We start from the raw sequence: 19,511 nt of genomic DNA on the forward strand, positions 1-19,511 counted from the left end.
CTGCTTCCTACTAATGCAGCAACGAGTGCTGACAAGCAGCCAACAGTGACCAGGCTGAGTGTCTCTGGTGTTGCAACGCTAAAATGGGAATCATGGTTGAGCACAAACTCCCGGCATGAGTCACAAAGTGAGAATCTGACTCTGATTGGTTCGGGCAGAACCCCGGACCTGGTGCACGCTACGGCTGTGACAGATGTGCAGAAAAAGCAGGACATCAAATGCGTGGATAACTATTTGAACCACTTGCTTAACTCACATCAGCGGTGGTGATGCCTGGTTTAATGCTCCAACTCTATCTCACTTTCCTGTGTAAACTGGGACCTCTTGTGTCTGTTTGTAAGGCCCATATTACGCATGACGTATAAAACGGCTGTGACAGATGTGCAGAAAAAGCAGGACATCAAATGCGTGGATAACTATTTGAACCACTTGCTTAACTCACATCAGCGGTGGTGATGCCTGGTTTAATGCTCCAACTCTATCTCACTTTCCTGTGTAAACTGGGACCTCTTGTGTCTGTTTGTAAGGCCCATATTACGCATGACGTATAAAACTTGGATGACTGTTTCTCGCTGATGAGTACAGCAAGTCTTCTACAGCACGGCAGTGACAATGCAACATTGTCGTACCATATTATGCTGAATGTGTGGGTTAGTGTGTTTCTGTGCGTCTGTCTGTCTGTTGCTTGTTTGTGTGTCTACGCATGTGAGTGTGTGTGTGTGTGTGTGGGATGGGTATAATCTTTTGCGTACACCTCCTATACAGTGCGGAGAATGCTGCCTCTGAGCACGCCACCACACAATACACAACAGAAGGGACTACATTAGCATTTATGTGGGCACGCTGTATCCCATTTCCACGTCAGCGCAACAGTTGCGCTATTGTGTCCGTCTCTCCCAGTCGTAGGCTGACTAAGTACTGCATGACTGACCCCCTGTGTGTGTGTGTGTGTGTGTGTCTGTGTGTGTGTGTGTGTGTGTGTGTGTGTGTGTGTGTGTCTGTGTGTGTGTGTGTTTGTGCGCGCGCGTGTGTGTGTGTGTGTGCGCGTGTCTGTGTCTGTGCTCGTGTGCGTGCATGCGTGATTGCGTGTGTGCGCGTGTGTGTGCGCGTTGCTCCAGGAGTTTGACAACACAGAGGGAGAGGAGTACCAGGGCGAGAGGTCCACTCTGGCCTCTCCATCCTCCCAGCATGGCCCAGAGGTCTACATCCTGCCCCTCACAGAGGTCTCCCTGCCCGTGTCCAAACAGCCCGGCCGATCCAGTAAGACACACACACACACGCGCACACACGTGCACACACACACAGGGTCAGAGGGACACGCGCGCACACTTCTCTCTTTCCTCCACACCCACTTTTCTCTCCTCTTTTCTATCCTCGCCCTCCTCTCCATAGCTCTCTCATGCTCTTTTCCGTCCTCTCCTTTCCTCTCCTCGTCCCGCGTTCCTTATTCCATCCTCCATCCACCTGCTCTCCCTGTGCTTGCCTCGCCTCTCCTCTCCTCTCATCTCTCGTTTCCTCATCCCTCCATCCTCCTCTTGCTGTCCTCTCTGTCCCCCCCCCTCCTTATTTTTAGCTGGTATTATTTCTATTTCAGTGTTGTTCTGATACTACCCCCGCGTCTCTTGCCTCATGGCGGAGAGGGCAGCATCACACATCTGTTTTCCGTACGCCAATGCGTTCTAGCAGCGACCGCAGTGTCGCAGCAATGTGTTGAAGTGTGCAAGCTGGGGCCAAGCCCTGCTGTCGTCTGCCGGCCAGCGCGCCGGGGTCGTGTCGTACGCATGCATCACATGTACCGCGCACACTTCACGGCGGAGGCACGCTGGAATTGCATAACGGCATTCCAGCTTCCACTCCCTTTGGGAACCGCGGCCATGTGTTCTTGCATGCATGCAGCGTTCCTCCCGCCCCATGGGTGCTGGGTCTGGGATGAACCTGTATGTACGCACTCAGTGTTTCTGAGCCCAGATAGGTACATAGTGGCTGGGTGACTCACCGGGTGTTTTGTGGACCATGCTGTGCTTAGCCAGAGGGGGCGATACCTACGTTTGGGATCCAAGATGTGAGCACCGGCTATGATGGTTGGGTGATGTAGCCTTAGGCTCACAGCCAATGGCTGGCCTTCCTCCTGTGGTGTCACAGCCACAGCTCTGCGATTGGTCAGGGTGTTGCAAGGCGAGGGAAGGAGGAAGAGGAATACAGACAGGACAACAAAGCCAGCATAGAACTGACAATGTATACACTGTGGATGTTTAATGTATGAAGAATGGATACATTCTTACAAACATGCATTCTACAATTTTCTATTTATTTTCTATTTGTTTTGCGATTATCAATAAATCTGTTCATTTGTATACTTGCATTGCAAATATTTGTTGAAATAAATTGAATTTTCAACTCACTCCACTCAAGTATTGCAGTCTTTTTTGTTCGTCACTGACACAAGTACAACTTAGAACTATGAGATCAATTCAACTGGACACTTTTGTCATGCACTAAATAACAAATATTTTTGTACCAAAGATATGATATACTATCTGCAGCTGGGTTGAATGAACACACAGTATAAACTAAGGATAACTGTCAGTGTCGACATACAAATAACATAAACCCTTCAGGTACAGAAACATTGGGAAGATGAATCCTTAGATGAATGGGATTCTTCAACATCACACATACACACACTCACACTCACACACACACACAGACACACACACACACACACACATACACACACAGACAAAGGACGACCACATCACAACAGTGGCGTGCTACAAAGCGTGGATTCATACTCTTCAGAAGTTGCATGCATGATTTAAACCCCCACGTACCCCCCGAACAGACCCAGCGTTGATGCTGCTCCCAACAGGCATGTTGATGTATGTCCAGATCACATATCAACTCATTCACCCCAGTATTCACGCGTCATGTCTGTGACTGCATGTTTGACGGAGTATTACTGCATAGGCCGTACCAGACCACCAGTATAATCACATTTGCCTGACTCTATACCAGATTTCTTTCTCTTGGAATGTCATGTGTGGGACAAGAATGCCCCTCACACATTTCAGATTTCCCAGCATAACAATACCAGCAATCATTCTCCATCTTCCTCTCCCTTAATCTCTCTCTGTCTCTCTGACAGGATTTTTTATCACCGTGACAACCTCTGCCCAATCATTTCAATGGTTCAGAGCGCTGTCGTTACTTGCTTGAAACGTGTGTGTGTGTGTGTGTGTGTGTGTGTGTGTGCATGTGTGCAGGTTTCTTTTGCGTGTCAATGCGCTTGTGTATGTGCATGTTTGGTTGTACTTGTATGAGGGGCTTGTCCACGGGACCTCATTACAAAAACTGTGTGTGTGTGTGTGTGTGTGTGTGCTATGGAGCAGGAAGAGAGAGAGAGAAGGAAAGAGAGAGAGAGAGAGAGAGAGAGAGAGAGAGAGAGACAAGGGACCGAACAATGTCCCTGTCTTTGCGAGACGAGGCAGGGGCCCGGGTTTATCAACGGAATGCGACAGCGGAGGACTGTCACCACGGGGCCCGACACAGTGAGGGCCTCTGTGACACGGAACAAGATGGAGATAGGGGAGGGTGGTGGCATGCACCATGACCCTCAGAGTAGGGGGTGGGGGTGTGGTTGCCATGGGGCATGGTTCTTGAGACGGGTTAGGGGTGGGGGGGGGGGGGGGGGGGGGGGGGGGGTACAGAGGTCGGTTTTGTGCATGTGACAGAGATGCGCTTGTGCCCCTGAGAGACGCAGGAATGCCGCTACTGCGCTGCTGCCTCATTGGGTCCCGATGGAGGGGGAGGTGGCCAGAAGGGGTGGGGCTGGTAGGGTGGGGGTGGGTGGGGGGGGGGGTTTATGTAGGCATTGTGTCACCGTCGGAGGACATCTTGTCTTGAATCTGCGTGCCGAGCCGGTCGTGGTCAGACGGTCTGCCTGGCGTCATGCGCGGAGGGCAGAGTGCGGAGTCCGTGTCCGGGTGGCGTGGAGTGGAGGGCGGGGAGGGGGGTGGGGGGTGGGAGGTAAAGGGGAAGGGTGGGGAGGGAACGAGAGGAGAAGGGGTCCCCTGGAGGAAACAAAAGAAAGGCCATCTTTCCTCATGGGACCGAGAGAGGCGACACCGCCGGCTGTAACCTTCCCCCCCCCCCGGGGGCAAGTCCTCTAGAAGATTCCTCCGGGATCCCAGACCCCAAACGGGCGGAAGGCGGATATGGAGAAGGACAGCGCAGATGTTGGCGTGTGTGTGTGTGTGTGTGTGTGTGTGTGTGTGTGTGTGTGTCCCCGGTCGGAGAACCGTCCACCGCTGTCTAGGTCGACGGCGGGCCCAGTGAGGAGGCCGCCGCAGAGTCGTGGCAGGCTTGTTCAGCTGTGTGCAGGGGCTGGGGGCTGTCCTCCCCTCCCCGAGACCCCCCATGGAGGGGCTCTCACACTCCTGCGGAGACTTCGCAACGGGTCCTGGGGACGGGGGACGGAGGACGGGAGGGGGGGCTTTCTGTTCTCACACTCTGAACCAGAGCTGGTTTCATGGAACTGGATCCTGCGCACCACCACCACCACCACCCTCACCGTCACCCTGACCATCATTGGCATTGTTTTCCTCACCTGCATCACCACCATTGCCACCGGGGAAACATGTGGATCCATGGAGGTATTTGACTCTAAAGGGGCCGAGTGTGTGTGCTGATTGTATGGTCAGGACAAATGCTTGGATCCTGGGTTTGGATGTAAAGTGTGTGTACTGTAGAAAATGCCACTTTCCATAGCTGGTCCCACATCTGTGCTACCAAGTACAGCAGTACAGACATCGTTTTTGCCTTGCAGAATACCAGCTCTGACGTTCATCCGCTGTTCAACACTTTCTTCACGTTTTCATCAAGTTGAATCTCCAATTTGACGTGATAACTCAAACGATTGAATGGATGTTCAAATGACTGTTAGGAGGGAAAAAAAAACGATGTGTCTATGTTGTTCCTTGTTCTGTCTATCTCTCTAGCTGTCTCTCTATCTGTCTGTCTGCCTATCTGTATATCCAGCTGTCTGTTGTCCGTCTCCCCTGTCTGTCAGTCCGCCTGTCTTGTCTGCCGGTCCTTCTCTATTAAACCTGCCTCTCGGTCCTTTCCAGTCCAGCTGCTGAAGTCCTCGGGCGTCGGGCGCCATAGCCTTCTGTACTTAAAGGAGGTTGGCCTTGGCTGGTTTGGCAAGGTGATCTTCCTCCTCCACGTTTTCACCCAGAGATAGCTGGCATCTTTCATCGTTTTGTTCAATGATTGAGTTAACGTGCATGCAAGAGGTCAGGTCCATGGCAAACACTCATGTATGTATTGATAGAACAGGGACCACAGATGCAAATGAGCAATTCAGCTAACTCAAACCTGTTCTGTACATGGTCCCTGTCAACTAAACCAATAAACTAAACTAAGTGACGCCATTCCCAAGACTTGACATTGTGTCCAAAAGTCATTCCCCAAATGTGGTGCTCTTGGCACCACGTGTTCGGCGTGCTTTCTCCTGTAGCACCTCTTTGTGTAGAATGGGTTGACACTTTGTTTGGTTCTTTGTTTGAGTGTGTGAATGTGATCGGTTGTTCACCCACTGGCATTCTTCTGTCTCCACCCCCAGGTTCTGCTGGGGGAGGTGACGGAGGGCCTCAGCACCACCCAGGTGGTGGTGAAGGAACTCACCGCCAGCGCCAGTGTCCATGAGCAAATGCAATTTGTGGAGGAGATCCAGCCATATCGGTAACGACACACACTCACACGAACGCACGCACACACGACAGATGGAAACGGAATGAATGGATTGATAAGTGACTCAATGAACAAAGATGGTGTGTGTGTGCATGCGTGCGTGTGTGAATGAGTGGGTTGACTGGTTCAGAGCTGTACCAATACATATGTTTATGTATACTGTGGTATCGTATCATCTTCTAGGACTCTCCAGCACCCCGCTCTGCTGCAATGCCTGGCCCAGTGTTCTGAGGTCACTCCCTACCTGCTGGTCATGGAGTTCTGCCCCCTGGTGAGAAGCAGTAGCATTGCAGGGCTTTGGTTGTTTAGCTCCACATTAAAAGTTTAAACATGCTGCACAAATAGAATAGGTGCAGGTGTCCGGATTCACTATATCTAGGATAAAAAGGCTGAAAGGGTGAATGGGACGGGTTCACATTACTATTGTTGATAATATAATATTCATAAAATAGCTGTAATTTAATACAATTATTTAATACAATTAAATACAATTACATAAAAACATGTTCCAGGCTATTTGTTCTTCCTTTCATTCTTATTTCGAGAATGTATAACGTATGCTACAATCTGAAATACATTTATTTTAGTATTTTCTTGTTTTTGTTTCTTGTTTCTCTTCCTTAACCTCAGGGTGATTTGAAGAGCTATCTGCGGTGCTGTCAAGGAGCAGATACGGAAGCCCCAGATGCCTTCATCCTCCAGCGGATGGCGTGCGAGATCGCCTCGGGCTTGCTGTACCTCCACAAACACAACTTTATTCACAGGTAAACCAATACAAGTTAGATAGTTAGGTAAAATATTCTGAACACTGTTTTGCTTAGACTAGGCCTAAATGAAAATCTTCTATGGCTGTAAGGTAACATGCTAATTTTTTGTCAGGAATTGTTGTATTTTAGATTTTCTATGTTTAATTACTTGAATCCATGTTCAAATTGTTGTCGGGAGATCGGGAGATAATCAGATATATCAAAGTCTGGACCTGTGCGCCCTCTGCTGGTCTCCCCTTGCAACAACATCCTGGTGCTGATTGAGTAGTTGTGATAAAACTCCAGCATCAGTGATTTTGTTGCCGGGGGCGAGCCTCACTCTTCCTCCTCCACTCGTCTCTCTCCGTATGCCTTGGGGGATGGGTTACGTTGACTATTTTCCACAATGATATCTTCCACAGAGCAGTGGAGAAACCAAAAAAATATTGAAATTGCTTAGCACTTCCTTGGGGCAGGCAGAATATTATACTCTGCTTATTAAAAAAGTCTGCATGCAGAAGAATATGAACCAATAATAGCACAACTATTATTCACACGTACATTAAAAGTGGGATTGTTTAAATATGTTTTATATATCCTTATCCCTGCAATGTGGGTAATGTTGTTATAACAAGGGATTCTATAGCATTTAATGTACATAAGTACACCTACTGTGTTGTAAGTGAAATGCTTACGATGTAAAAATTGTTCCTTGCATTGACAGTGACTTGGCTCTACGGAGCTGCCTGCTAACTTCAGACATGAACGTTAAAATAGGAGACTACGGCCTTTCGCGCAGCCAATACAAGGTATCTCCTTCAAATGTCCCCATTTTAGTTTACTGGTTGTATTTTTGTTCATGGTATACACCCTCAGCATGCGGTCATGCTCAATACTCTCGTCATGGCCTTCTTTCCGAAGGAGGACTACTTTGTGACCCCGGACCAGATTTGGGTTCCCCTGCGCTGGATTGCCCCAGAGCTGATAGACGAGGTCCATGGAAACCTTCTGGTAGTGGACCAGACCAAGACCAGTAACGTGTGGTGAGATACACCAGCATAGATTGTTAAAGTCATTTTGTGTTAACATAGGTGTCAACACAAGGTGTTCGAGTGCAGATAGGCCCAAATATAATACAAATGTAGTCTACAGATTAAAGAGAGTGGCATTTGTATTGGCCTGACTTCTAATCTTATCTCATATTTAAATTTAACCCACAAACCTTTGTTGCAAACAAACTGTAAGAATAAATCTGCATTATGACATATGATATAATATAATTATATGATATAATTATTCGGTATTTTGTCATCCCAGGTCATTTGGTGTCACTATGTGGGAGCTGTTTGAGCTGGGGAACCAGCCTTACCAGCACTATTCAGACAGACAAGTGCTGACATACGCAGTGAAGGAACAGCTTCTCAAGCTTCCCAAACCGCAGCTGGACGCCCCTTTGGCTCAACGCTGGTGAGACACCAGCACCTAACCGCACTACAAACGTTTCCCGTTAGCGGCCTCTAGTGGATGAAATTATACTTACAGCTGTATCATTACCAGACGACAGTTGCTGTTGCTGCCGGGCTATTTAGTAATGGGTTGAATAGCTGTAACAGAAGCGTAAGGTAGTGAAGGTGGCAAACGTAAAGAGTGAGCGATTGCAATCGAAGACTTTACGAATTTACGAATAAGCGTGTACACGTCCATCGTACTGATCATATAAAATAGTCATCACCTAATTAATTACACGTTTCTAACAAAATCCAACAAAAGTTATGCCATTTATATCTACACAATAACTTGCCCTTCTTATACGCTTTCATAATCAATATATGTCGGCCCAGGTCCCATATTTCTTAAAGCTGGCAAGGGTACACGATCAATGGCTTTGATCCATTATTTTTGGCGGTTCCTTACCTCAGATCCCTTAATCATCTGGATCCGGAAAGTTAGCCAAATGTTATTTAACATCTTTAGCATTTCTCCCTTAATGAAATACTGGCTATGAGCTTATAATAGCACTGGGCAGGCTCAATCGTGCGTTCACACACACACACACACACACAGACACACACATACACCCATACCCCCACACACCCACCAGCATGTAAAAAAACATATCTGCGAACGAAGCATTTGTAGGCCACCCATTCTTTTTTTATGGATTTGCCTAGTGGCACGAATAGGCAGTTCTCTCCACAAGGAACCTCGTGAAGTGAACTGCTGACTCACAGCTTTCTCCACACCTAACTTTATCCCGACTATGCAACTCTACTCCGGTATAATTGTCTCATTAAGAAGCCTCGTTCGCAATGAGAGCTTGTTCCTACATTAACCCCTCACCTCTTCCTCTCCATGGCATCTCGTAGGTACGAGGTCATGCAGTTCTGTTGGCTCCAGCCTGAGCTGAGGCCTAGCACCGAAGAGATCCACCTGCTGGTCACCTACCTGTGTGCCAAAGGCTCCTGCGAGGCCGAGGAGGACTTCGAACAGAGATGGAACACATTGAAGCCCAACCTGTTTGGCAGCAGCACCCACACCATCATATCCTCCCTGGCCCTGACCCCGGACCCCGCCCCGAGCCCGGACCCCACCGCAGCAGCAGCAGCACCGGCTCCGGAGGTGGAGCTGGCCTCCTCAGCCTCCTCCTCCTTCCCCCTCCTGGAGCAGTTCTCCGACGGCTTCCACTCGGACAGTGGCGACGACCTGCTGACGGTCACGGAGAGCGTCCACGGCCTCAACTTTGAGTACAAGTGGGAGCAGGCGCGGGCCGAGCAGCCGTACTGCTCGTCGTCCACCAGCGGCCCCCTGGGCCAGGGCAACCCCCACTACCAGGACGTCTACTACCCGGTCAAAGGAGGCGCGTCGGCAGGGGGCTGCAGGTCCGACAGCCAGGCGTCGGGCGTGTCCCCGTCCTACTACGAGTCGGACCACCCGGGGGTGGTTCCGGTGCTGAGCGCCCACAGCCCCTCGGTGGGCAGCGAGTACTACATCCGGATCGAGGAGCCGGTGGAGTGCAACATCAACCTGGACGACGGCGTGGAGGACTACAGCCCGAGGCGGGAGGCCGGGGACGGGCGGCTGTCCTCGCAGAGCTGGACGGGCTCGTCCGTCCGGCAGACAGACGCCTACTGGGCCGCCGCCGACAACGACCGGTCCGCCTACGACTCGGACGAGAGCCTCAGCGTCTCCCTGACCATGGAGCCGTTGATGAGGCGGGCCTCCAGCACAAGTCCCGTTCCTCCGGAAGATCCCCACACCCAGGGGGACCGCCCCTCGGAGAGTCAGAAAGCCAGCGTTCACAGTGAGCACATGCCCACGGTCAGAGTAGGGGGTAAGGCCTGCCCGTCCGAAGAGCATCTGTCGTCAGAGTTGCAGCAGAACCTCCTGCCGCTCCTGGGGCGAACGGAGAACTCCAGGAGTGTCTCTCGAGCCATCAGCAGCCCCAGTTTGGGATTCTGTGATCCGTATTTAGAAACTAGCACAGAGAACTGTACGCTCAGCGACAGCTACTGTGATGTGATTGGTCCCCTCAGGAAGGCGGTGCCCATTGCTAATCATATCATTGAGGTGGAGACAGGCGACGGCCTACAGGTGGGCCAGCGGAGGAGTGTGCTCACAAATGACATGGATGGCGACCTCTTCTCGGAGGCAGACACCACTAACTGGACCTCCAACCACTCGGCTAATAACAACAGTCTCAGCTTTGGCAGCAGGCACACAGCCAACGTGCAGGGGAGCTATTTGGACCTTCAGTACACCACATCGTACGATAACACAACAGAATTGTGGCCTGAAACCATAGTGAGCAATAGCACTGTGGACAACTATAAGCCATTTAGCTACGTAGAGAACACAGGAAGAGAAACTAGCTCTGTGTCCAAAAGCATAGAGTTGGGCCCATATATATACCTGGGTTACAATGAAAAAGATAGTGACTCTCGAAATAAAACCAACTCAATTAAAGATAACCTAAACACCAGTGACACCAGTAACAAGCCATTAGTTCACAGTGTCGATAGATTGTACTCTGAGCCTATGAGAATGCTTGACGCAAGCTGCATCAACTCTCCGGTCTCTTATACAGAGCCTTACAAAGGCCACATAGAAGCACTGACTGATGGGCAGAATGTGTCTCTCTGGGATATGTCACCCTTTATGCAAGGCATGCAGGTTCAGATCCAGGGCACACGTGAGGTTTCTGAATCCGACCTAGGGTTAGACAGTGGAGTGGGACTCAGGGGATCAAGCATGGGCCTGGTGGGGCTGGGTGACTTCAGCGAAGACGAAGACGACGACATTACAGACATCACATCAGGGATTTTTGCTGACTTCAACCTGGACTATGCTGAGGTCGAGGAGGAAGAAATCAGTCCGGTGAAGCATCTCGCAGGAACCGCGGAAACCGTTGACGCTCTCCAGCTGTCGCCCTCTGCAGCTAGTCCTTGTGACCAGGCCTTCAGCCCCGATGCCTTCAACACCCCGATGCTCCCCAAGTCCCTTGACAGCGGCTACGACACCGAGAACAACGAGTCTCCAGAGTTCTTCTTCCACGAGCTGACGGATCCTTGTGAATCTAGCCCCGAGCTGAGCCAGAAACCAGAACTCATTCTGCAGATGGACCCCGGTCAGGGCGTCTGCTCAGTATCTGGCAGCACCCATGTCCAGCTAAAAGGACTGGCTGGAAAGAACCCATACAGGGACTCAGCCTATCTTTCTGATTACGATGCAGAGAATGAGAGGAGTCCCCGAGAAGAGGACAGCAACTTCTTTGCTGGTCCAGCTGACCGCAAGGGTAACGCTGGGAAAGTCCTGAGACCTGCTGCTGACGGGGATCTGATCAAGCCATTCACTCACACTGAAGAGCAACTGACCAACACGAGACAAAACATGAGCAGTGCTGCGGTTCAACTCTCGCAAACCTCGCCCGACCCAGAATGCCACTCCCCTAATCCTGGTCTCTCCATGCTGTCACCGTTTCCCCCCGAGATGGGGGGCTGTTTGACCAAGGAGTCAGGACCAGCCGAGGAGGACCTAGGGCTGAACACTCAGCACTCAGAGGACGAGCCGTCCTCTGACTATACTTCATCCAATAACAGTGAGCCTTTGGCCACGATCCCCGGAGGAGCCTCGACCAATCATGCACGCGGAAACAGAGGATCAGAAAACTATTCCCCCGTGACGTCTGTGAACTCGGACTCCACCCTCTCCGACCTCAAAGACGACGGCTCCAAGGACACGGAGATCAGCGAGGACTCCGCCGGAGACGAGGAAATCCCGAAATTCAACCTCGGGTCTGCGGAGGCCGAGGAAGCCAAGAAGGCGGTCAAAATAGACGAGGACTTCGAAGACATCGACGCCGGGGAGTGCGACTCGCAGGACGGCACGTGTGTGGAGTCCTGTCGTCCGCCCGGTAAACTCTCATCCTCCTCGTCGTTCCTGGAGCTCTGCGGGGAGGACATGAGGGCCCCCCTGGAGGAAGAGGAGGACGACTCGGATGACAGCGAGTCAGACGAGGAGCTGAGGACCTACAACATCCAGGAGGAGGAGAGCGAGGAGAGCGAGGATGACTTCACGCCAGTGCCGGTGGTGGTGAGCGACTGTAGCAGCGCCAGTCATCTGCGTAGCCTCCTGAAGATGCCCACGCTGCTCAGCCAGTCCTTCTGCGACGAGCTGGAGCAGAAGAAGAAGGCCGTGTCCTTCTTTGATGACGTCACCGTGTTCCTCTTCGACCAGGTCAGTATTACACCCAGCTGCACTCCCTTAAACAACTGACTAAGTAAAATGATGAATGCTTCTGAAACCCATTTGTTTCTTTATATCATGTGGCCACCAGGAAAGCCCAACCGCAGAGCTGTCAGACTTCAGCTTCTCCACAGCAGAAGAGGCATGTGGGCAAGATTCTGGACCAGGGGAAAACTCAAACCACTCTGAAGCCATGCCTCAGCCTTGTGAGGAAACATGTGATCCTGGTGTTGCAACATGTGTTCCTGGTGATGCACAGGGGAACGGGAGCGCCGAAGAAGGTATGTTCATCTGAAGTATCACTAAATAAGAAACACAGAGCTGGTCAATGTGGTTTTTGGGCATTTTTAACGGTTCCGGTGGGGGAACTTTTAGGTGGAATTTGGAACTGTGAAGTTGCCCTCCCGTTGGAAGCCAACCCTTCCTTATCGGACACTCGCTCGGAGACCGACACCACGTCCACCTCTCTTTCCGACGGTCCGGAGCCACCGGGACCTCTCGCTGTAGCCACGCCCCTCAACCGCTTCTGCGTGTCCCGCTTCTCCATCACGCACGTTTCTGACCCCTACGTCGGCTCACCAGCAGGTCTGGATTCAAACCCAACCCGACTCTTTTTGCACTCACATACCGTCTACTTCGGAAATAGTTTCCACTACATATACATAAACATACCGCGTTATGTGGGGTTAAATGGAGATGATTAAAACTTGAGAAGCATTCTATGCTGTGATTGGTGAATAATCTTGATTCTTATCTAATTTTCCCACCACAGGGCAAGATGGAGACCAGCAGTGAAGCCATCACATGAGCGGGTGTGTGGAAGGTCCAATCCCAAGTTCTCCAGAATTCGGCAACACTGTAGTATACCTAGGGGGTCCTACTTATTTGGAATCTGCAGGGGTTGGGTTCATGAGACACTGCTGATGCCGATGGTGAATTCAGTTTAATTTCAAAGAAAGTCAAAGAGCTGAAGTTTGAATGTTTAATAACGACGGCCAGGATTTTATAAGGAAAGCAGCAATCTCCCTTCTGTGCGTCACGATAGCAAAAGAGTAGACATAAATGTTCAAATAAAATATAAAATTTATTTTCTCATTGATGCAATGCAGCCTCAATGTCCATTAGCAACTTAACAGGACAGTTTTATGAGATAAAGAAAAAAAAAGAATGCTTCCATTGCTGCTCTTCTCATTGGCTGCTTTGGTTCTGCCAACTCATTTGATTGGACAGTCACAGCTCTCGTTGCTGTAGCTAAATCCACAAAGCATGATGAAAAAAGGGATGCTGCTATCGCTAATTGCCTAACAACAAGACCACTTTCTATTTTAATCAGGGGCAAGGGGTGGGGTTTCGGTAGGTTGGGTTGTTGAAATTAATGGTGGCCTTCAAAACCTCTGTAGAAGTGACATCCAACTTACTATACAGTGTTTTTCATTTAACCACAGAGGGTGCCGGGGTGGCGTTCATGAGACGGTGCTCTAGTCTTAGTGTGTTGCAGTAAAACCTACACCACAAAACGTAGTCTTGTCCTTCCGACTCCCCTGGTAAGCCCCGGAAGGTCACTCCTATTGGCTGGTCTCCACAAGCGTGTGATCCACCAAAAACCCGGACAATGTTGATGACGTTCATCTACCCCAGTGTGACATGACACTATGATCCACCCTTGTGTCCACAGTGTAAGCTATACCGATTCACATCACCTCTACGTAGACGTTGTGTGGTCGCTCCTCCCATTGCATTGTAGTCAACGACAGTGAAGATATCCAAATGTGTTACGAGAACATAGCGTGAGCAACACGGTATACTTTTTTCTTTTTTAACTAGCGCCTCACCCATGCTTCTTGTGTAGAATCCAAACCACATTCAGATGCGTCTTGTTGAATCCGCCATCAACCGTGAATGTCCGCCATCTCTATGTAACCTCTCTTCTACATCCGAGTATTCCCATTGCTCCACGGCCGGATTCATTCTAGTTTCGGTTATACCAACGTAAATACCTGAGTTTAAATTTCAATTGAATTTCAACGACTCGAAGAGAGAAAATATAAGTGTAATACAGATGACATACCGTTCACATATTTTATGTAAGTGTTATCAAAGTGTTATCAGGCTCGACTTGAATTTACTACTGCTGTATCGAGATCCTCCTTCCGCTCCCCACTCAAAGTGCCAATCCAGTTTCCTCTCGGTCCGCCCTTCACATTCTCCCAAGTCGAGAATGGATATTTTTCTATGAAAAAAAAAGTAAAAGAATAAAATTTAAAAAATACAATCCAAACAGTGGATGACAAGTCTTGAATAGCCCAATAGATGCTATTGAGCCCATTGGGCGTGGGCAAAGGAAACGCGTGTGTCTGAGAAGGAGAGGCTGGTGGCTCCGTGCACCAGTAGTAACATCATACCCTAGCCGTGTTCCCATTCTTCCCTCACGCATCGTGGCTCTCACACCATCCCCCCCCCCCCCCCCCCCCACAACGAATAAATCACAACACATGTTGGTTTTCTTTCTTTGTGTCCGAGTCGCTCAGGTGTTTGGCTGGGAAATCCTGTGTGCATAATCTAAAAAGGTACACACAGACAAAGAGAACAACACAGGTCACACAACTATGAATGCTGTACACAATGAAGTTTTTATTTGACACAATAACTCCACGTACCGCACGCCCTGTACAACACAAATATACAGAACAAGAAAGAACAAAAAGTGAGAAAAAGGACAAACATTAGAAAACGGTTTGATAACTAAAGCAATTGGACATTTCTGAGAATGTGATTGCAACGCGCATCGTTTCCCCATACAGTTGCCAGTATGCAAGTTGTTTAAAATATACATTGTCTTGATTGTTACTGGTGATTATTTGCACTTGAAGCAATAAGTCAGCTCACAGTAAAACAATGTGATCATATTATGATAAGAAAATATTATGATAGTTGAATCATATGAATCAATAAGATACCACTCTAATTAAAGCTGAAAATGATACTCCAAAATGACCCATTATTTACATGGATTTTTGACTGGCCAATATCTGGCTGCTTTGAATTAACATTGAAGACAATTAATTATATTCTTATATCGGCAAAAGTGATGCTGCCTTTTTTTTCACAGCAACTTACCTTGCAGTCACGCACTTTAGATTATTAAAGATCACCAGAAGACAAAACAAAACGGCAAAGTAACAGCATAAAACAAATAAAGTATATAAGCAGAGTTGCGATGCGTAATCATTTTCATATAACAGTGCGTAGAATATTGATTATATCAAGGCTGTAACCCCTTTAAAAAAATGAAGGCACAGTCCCCAAATTAAACTGTATAGTTTAATGGTATACTGTATAGTTACTATAACATGATGTGTTCTGAGCTAGAAACTAGCGTTTAAAAATAAAATCAGGATCTAACTGTAGCCATTGCACACTTTCAATGCACCTTTCAAAAAACACATTTACCCAGTACTGCATCTTTCGCAGCCTAACGCTAATTTCAGACGACCTGCTCTTCAAGCAACTGACGGACACCTTGTTGAGAGAGCACCATCACTGCTTAAATCTTAAACGATATATACATATATATATACACACACACACACACACACACGCACACAATTCTCAAATCACAATTAATAAAGACATTTTTCCACAGCAGCGACGCGCAGAGTATATATTAGTTTCACTATCCTCTAACAGTGTAAATGTCCCCCACCGCGAGGCTTTAGCCCCACGTTTCCCATCGTGAGTGTGACCCACTAGCCAATGAAAACAACCTCCTGATTCGCTGACTCTAATGTTTCAGCCAAGAGTCGGCCATATAAATCAGTGTTAACCTGCCGCCCTGGAGTGATTTGCAAAGCGTCACAATGATAGCGCACGCACGATAAACGGCCCGGGTTGCCCAAAGCCGCCTACTTGAAGGCTATGCAGTGTGAAAACAAACCAAAAAAAACAAAAACTTTGAGTGTCACTTTAAGATCATTGCCCCCAAGGTACCAGTGTCAACTTTTTTTTGGGGCCGGTCATCAATCATCACCCAACCGATGGCGGCGGCCATTTTCTTCCCGCTCTTGTATGGAGACCGACCCTTTGAGCGGCAAGGTCGGGGTGCATGGCCGTCTGCTAGTAGAAGATGGGCGCAGAACGCTCCTCCATAAAGGTAGGCCTGAGGTAGACCTCCAGAGACCGGTCGCTGTGGGGAAGGGGTGGCAGTGAACAGGGACAGTTAGGGTGCAGGTGAACCCACGGCAAGGTTCACAAACAAACAGAACAGACATGAACGCACCACTTTAAACCACGACACACCCCGCCTCCCCAAACCCCACACCTAGTGATGGACAGCAAGCGTGCGATGGTACCGACGACTCCCGTGTTAATGATCACGACACAAATCAAAGTTGTTTGGAGAATGAACGCCATGCAAATGTTAGTGTCCTTTCCTGGATGATACCATGTTGTATATCAAGAAAAAAGGGAACCATCTTTCACAACCCAGGGCCCTCCCGGGCCGAGAGGCACTGCTACCCGGTCGAGGACTGAGGCCCGGGGACAGAAAAGGATGGAAGGATTCTCAGCAGCACCCTGCTGACAGCCAGACAGCCAGTGAGCAGAGAGAGGAGGAGAGAGGAGAGCGAGACAGGAGAGAGAGAGATAAACACCAGAGAAGTGGGGGAAAGAGGAGAGAGACCAGAGAGAGTAAGAGAGGTCAGAGAGGGAGAAAGATACACCAGAGAGGATGCAGGGAGAGAGAGAGAGAGAGAGAGAGAGAGAGAGAGAGAGAGAGAGAGAGAGAGAGAGAGAGAGAGAGAGAGAGAGAGAGAGAGAGAGAGAGAGAGAGAGAGAGAGAGAGAGAGAGAGAGAGAGAGCATTTGGTTGGCCCAGCGTGGATGGAGGCTGGTGACTTACGGAGGTCCTGTTCTCTCAGAACCGGGACAATTCGGGACCCAAACTGGAAGGTAAAGAGAACCCTTGGGTTTGAATTGCTTATCTTTCATCAGGATCATGCATGGCTCACAACTCTTACAATGCACGTAGGCACTGCTGGTTAGTTTGCGGGAAGGTGTACAAACTGGAAGATGTGAAATGTCGGGATGGCAGTACACAGCATGCTCATCATGCCTTAGACCGTATAAACTCTTAACGATAAAGCTTTAAAATACAAAACATTCAAATGTATACGCAGCTAGACCTTTGAAGAAGTTCAACAAGAAGATCAGAACAGAGACTCTGGTCGGCCGTAATTCCACTAAAGCATCAACAACACACACACACAAAACAATTACAAATCCTTGCTTGAACGATCACCACAAACACAGGATAGATCATTCTTTTACACAACCCACCGCAATCCTAGCAACACAAGGCAGTCGCACAATGCAGCAATGCAGCAAACGGCAGCGACTCAACAGAAAACCACACACACACACGCAATGAAGATGAGGGAGGAGCCAAGAAGCACTGGTGGGCGGGGCCAGGCAAGGGCTAGGTAGAAGAACCAGGAAGTGGTGGGCGTGGCTATGGAGGGTCATGCCTATGGATGGCATGCAGTGACTGAACACAGTGCATGCTTGGCAAGAAGCAGTCCACAATGCGGCCGGGAAGGATAATAAAAATCGCACAATGTGATTTTTAAAGAAAGAAAGGGAGGCCAGATAACCGACAGAAAAGATTTCTCTCCAGACAAGACTGTTTATTAATATATAGATATATGTTTTATTTAGAATACCTTTGTAAAAAGTCACCATACATTCAAGGTCAATTTTGTGTATCACATGAGATCCCTCAACAGCATGCATAAGATGAACACTTTCAACGAAAATCAGCATTTTCTTTTTGTTTCTGGAATATTTTGCCGTTTTACAAGGACAATAACAACTTCTTTAAAGGAAAGACTAAAAACTACATAGCCACTCAGGGAATACAATTGCAACACTGTTTTTGTGTGAAAACCACCTAACTTTAATTTGAGTGTTTTTTTTTCCACTAAAAAGGCTCACATGGTCCATTATGCGCTGGGCATGTACATAAACAGAATTATGATGAAAGCAATTTAAACGCAGTTGAAAGTGGATGCCTCAAATTGACCCTACTCCCATCCCCCTGCATCTTTGAGATCTTTTTTTTTTTTACATCATTAATTTGAAGACCGAAATCTTACTTCACCAGGAATGGCCACATGGAATATTAAAAATTGATTGGATAAATACTCAAAAATACTATCCAGAAAAATATTCCCAATTTAGACCAACGGCAGGCAGTAGCCCTGACTGCCTGTTCATTTAAATACGTTAAGTTGGTCTTTGTTGATTGACATCGAGAAGGCCAGTGCCAGTCTGAGTCTCGGCCTACCATACCATGTCTTTCACAGTGGGCAAAAACCCACACAAGACGAGGAACATGCAAGCTCAGGCCAGAAGAGATTGAAGATTCGGTAGGACGGAAAAAATAAAAAAGGATAAATTTTTTTTAATATAGAACGTTACTTAATATTTCTTCCTCCCTCCCCTCATACATTACAAAAATATTTTGGATACAGGACAATTTGGTGTGTTGAATATAACTCCTAAGGCAGATTTGACACACACACTTTGCGCCCTGCTGGATATTCAAATCAGCTCAGCGAAGACACACAGAACAGTGCACGACCAACAGAATCCAACACAGTAATCTGCTGCACAGCCTTATTGTAAACAAGTCCACGTGTGTGTGTGTGTGTCTGTGTGTGTGTCTGGCTGTGTGTCTGTGTGTGCGTGTGTCTGTGTATGCGTGTGTCTGTGTACGCGTGTGTCTTTGTACGCGTGTGTCTGTGTACGCGTGTGTCTGTGTATGCGTGTGGCATCAGAACAACGACAATTACGTCTTTTGGCACTTGTACAGTACATGAAAATGTCAGTTTAGTTTTCCGTTTTTGTTAGTTTTTGTTATTTTCTTAACAAAATGACACAACCATGTACATGCATGAAAAGACAAGCAGTAGCAAAGGCAGTCTTTTGAGAGAAGAAGAAGAAGAAGACGTAGAAGAAGAAGAAGTAGGAGATGAAAAACAAAAACTAAAACCGGGTCAAGTCCAATGCTCGGTTGGGGGACCGCGAGACTAGCAGGGCATTCAGAGTCCGTATCGCTGCTGCAGGGCCAGCAGGTAGGCCCCGCTGGGAGCCATGCCCTCTGGGAGCCGGTAGGCCCCGCCAGGGCCCGAGCTCTCCGGGCAATCCTCCACCCACCAACCACTACTGTCCTCACAACGACACCACCACCACCACCACCACCACCACCACCACCGAC

The 19,511-nt window shown here is 48.6% G+C and overlaps 2 protein-coding genes across 3 annotated transcripts in view; one reads left to right on the plus strand and one right to left on the minus strand.

Annotated features, from left to right (window-relative positions):
• Nucleotides 1–13,135, plus strand: part of aatka (apoptosis-associated tyrosine kinase a) — a gene marked incomplete at its 5' end in the record, with an annotated part of 23,709 nt that extends 10,574 nt beyond the window's left edge. Inside the window, 12 exons of the mRNA XM_079746176.1 lie at nt 1,119–1,260; nt 5,127–5,206; nt 5,624–5,742; nt 5,935–6,022; nt 6,382–6,515; nt 7,222–7,306; nt 7,419–7,540; nt 7,815–7,964; nt 8,864–12,230; nt 12,331–12,520; nt 12,615–12,824; nt 13,012–13,135. Coding sequence (XP_079602302.1) covers nt 1,119–1,260; nt 5,127–5,206; nt 5,624–5,742; nt 5,935–6,022; nt 6,382–6,515; nt 7,222–7,306; nt 7,419–7,540; nt 7,815–7,964; nt 8,864–12,230; nt 12,331–12,520; nt 12,615–12,824; nt 13,012–13,034 — 4,710 coding nt within the window. The 3' untranslated portion in view covers nt 13,035–13,135. The remainder of the gene's footprint in view (nt 1–1,118; nt 1,261–5,126; nt 5,207–5,623; nt 5,743–5,934; nt 6,023–6,381; nt 6,516–7,221; nt 7,307–7,418; nt 7,541–7,814; nt 7,965–8,863; nt 12,231–12,330; nt 12,521–12,614; nt 12,825–13,011) is intronic.
• Nucleotides 13,136–14,850: 1,715 nt separating this feature from the next.
• Nucleotides 14,851–19,511, minus strand: part of LOC307082289 (BAR/IMD domain-containing adapter protein 2-like) — a 46,931-nt gene continuing 42,270 nt past the window's right edge. Inside the window, exons 14-15 of one of the 2 annotated variants that reach the window (XM_079745807.1) lie at nt 17,136–17,178; nt 14,851–16,422 (exon numbers count right to left, since the gene is read on the minus strand). In XM_079745807.1, coding sequence (XP_079601933.1) covers nt 17,151–17,178 — 28 coding nt within the window. In that variant the 3' untranslated portion in view covers nt 14,851–16,422; nt 17,136–17,150. The remainder of the gene's footprint in view (nt 16,423–17,135; nt 17,179–19,511) is intronic. The other variant, XM_079745806.1, reaches the window with a different exon arrangement.

Source organism: Pollachius pollachius, assembly GCF_949987615.1.
Source record: "Pollachius pollachius genome assembly, chromosome: 11".
Taxonomy (NCBI): domain Eukaryota; kingdom Metazoa; phylum Chordata; class Actinopteri; order Gadiformes; family Gadidae; genus Pollachius; species Pollachius pollachius.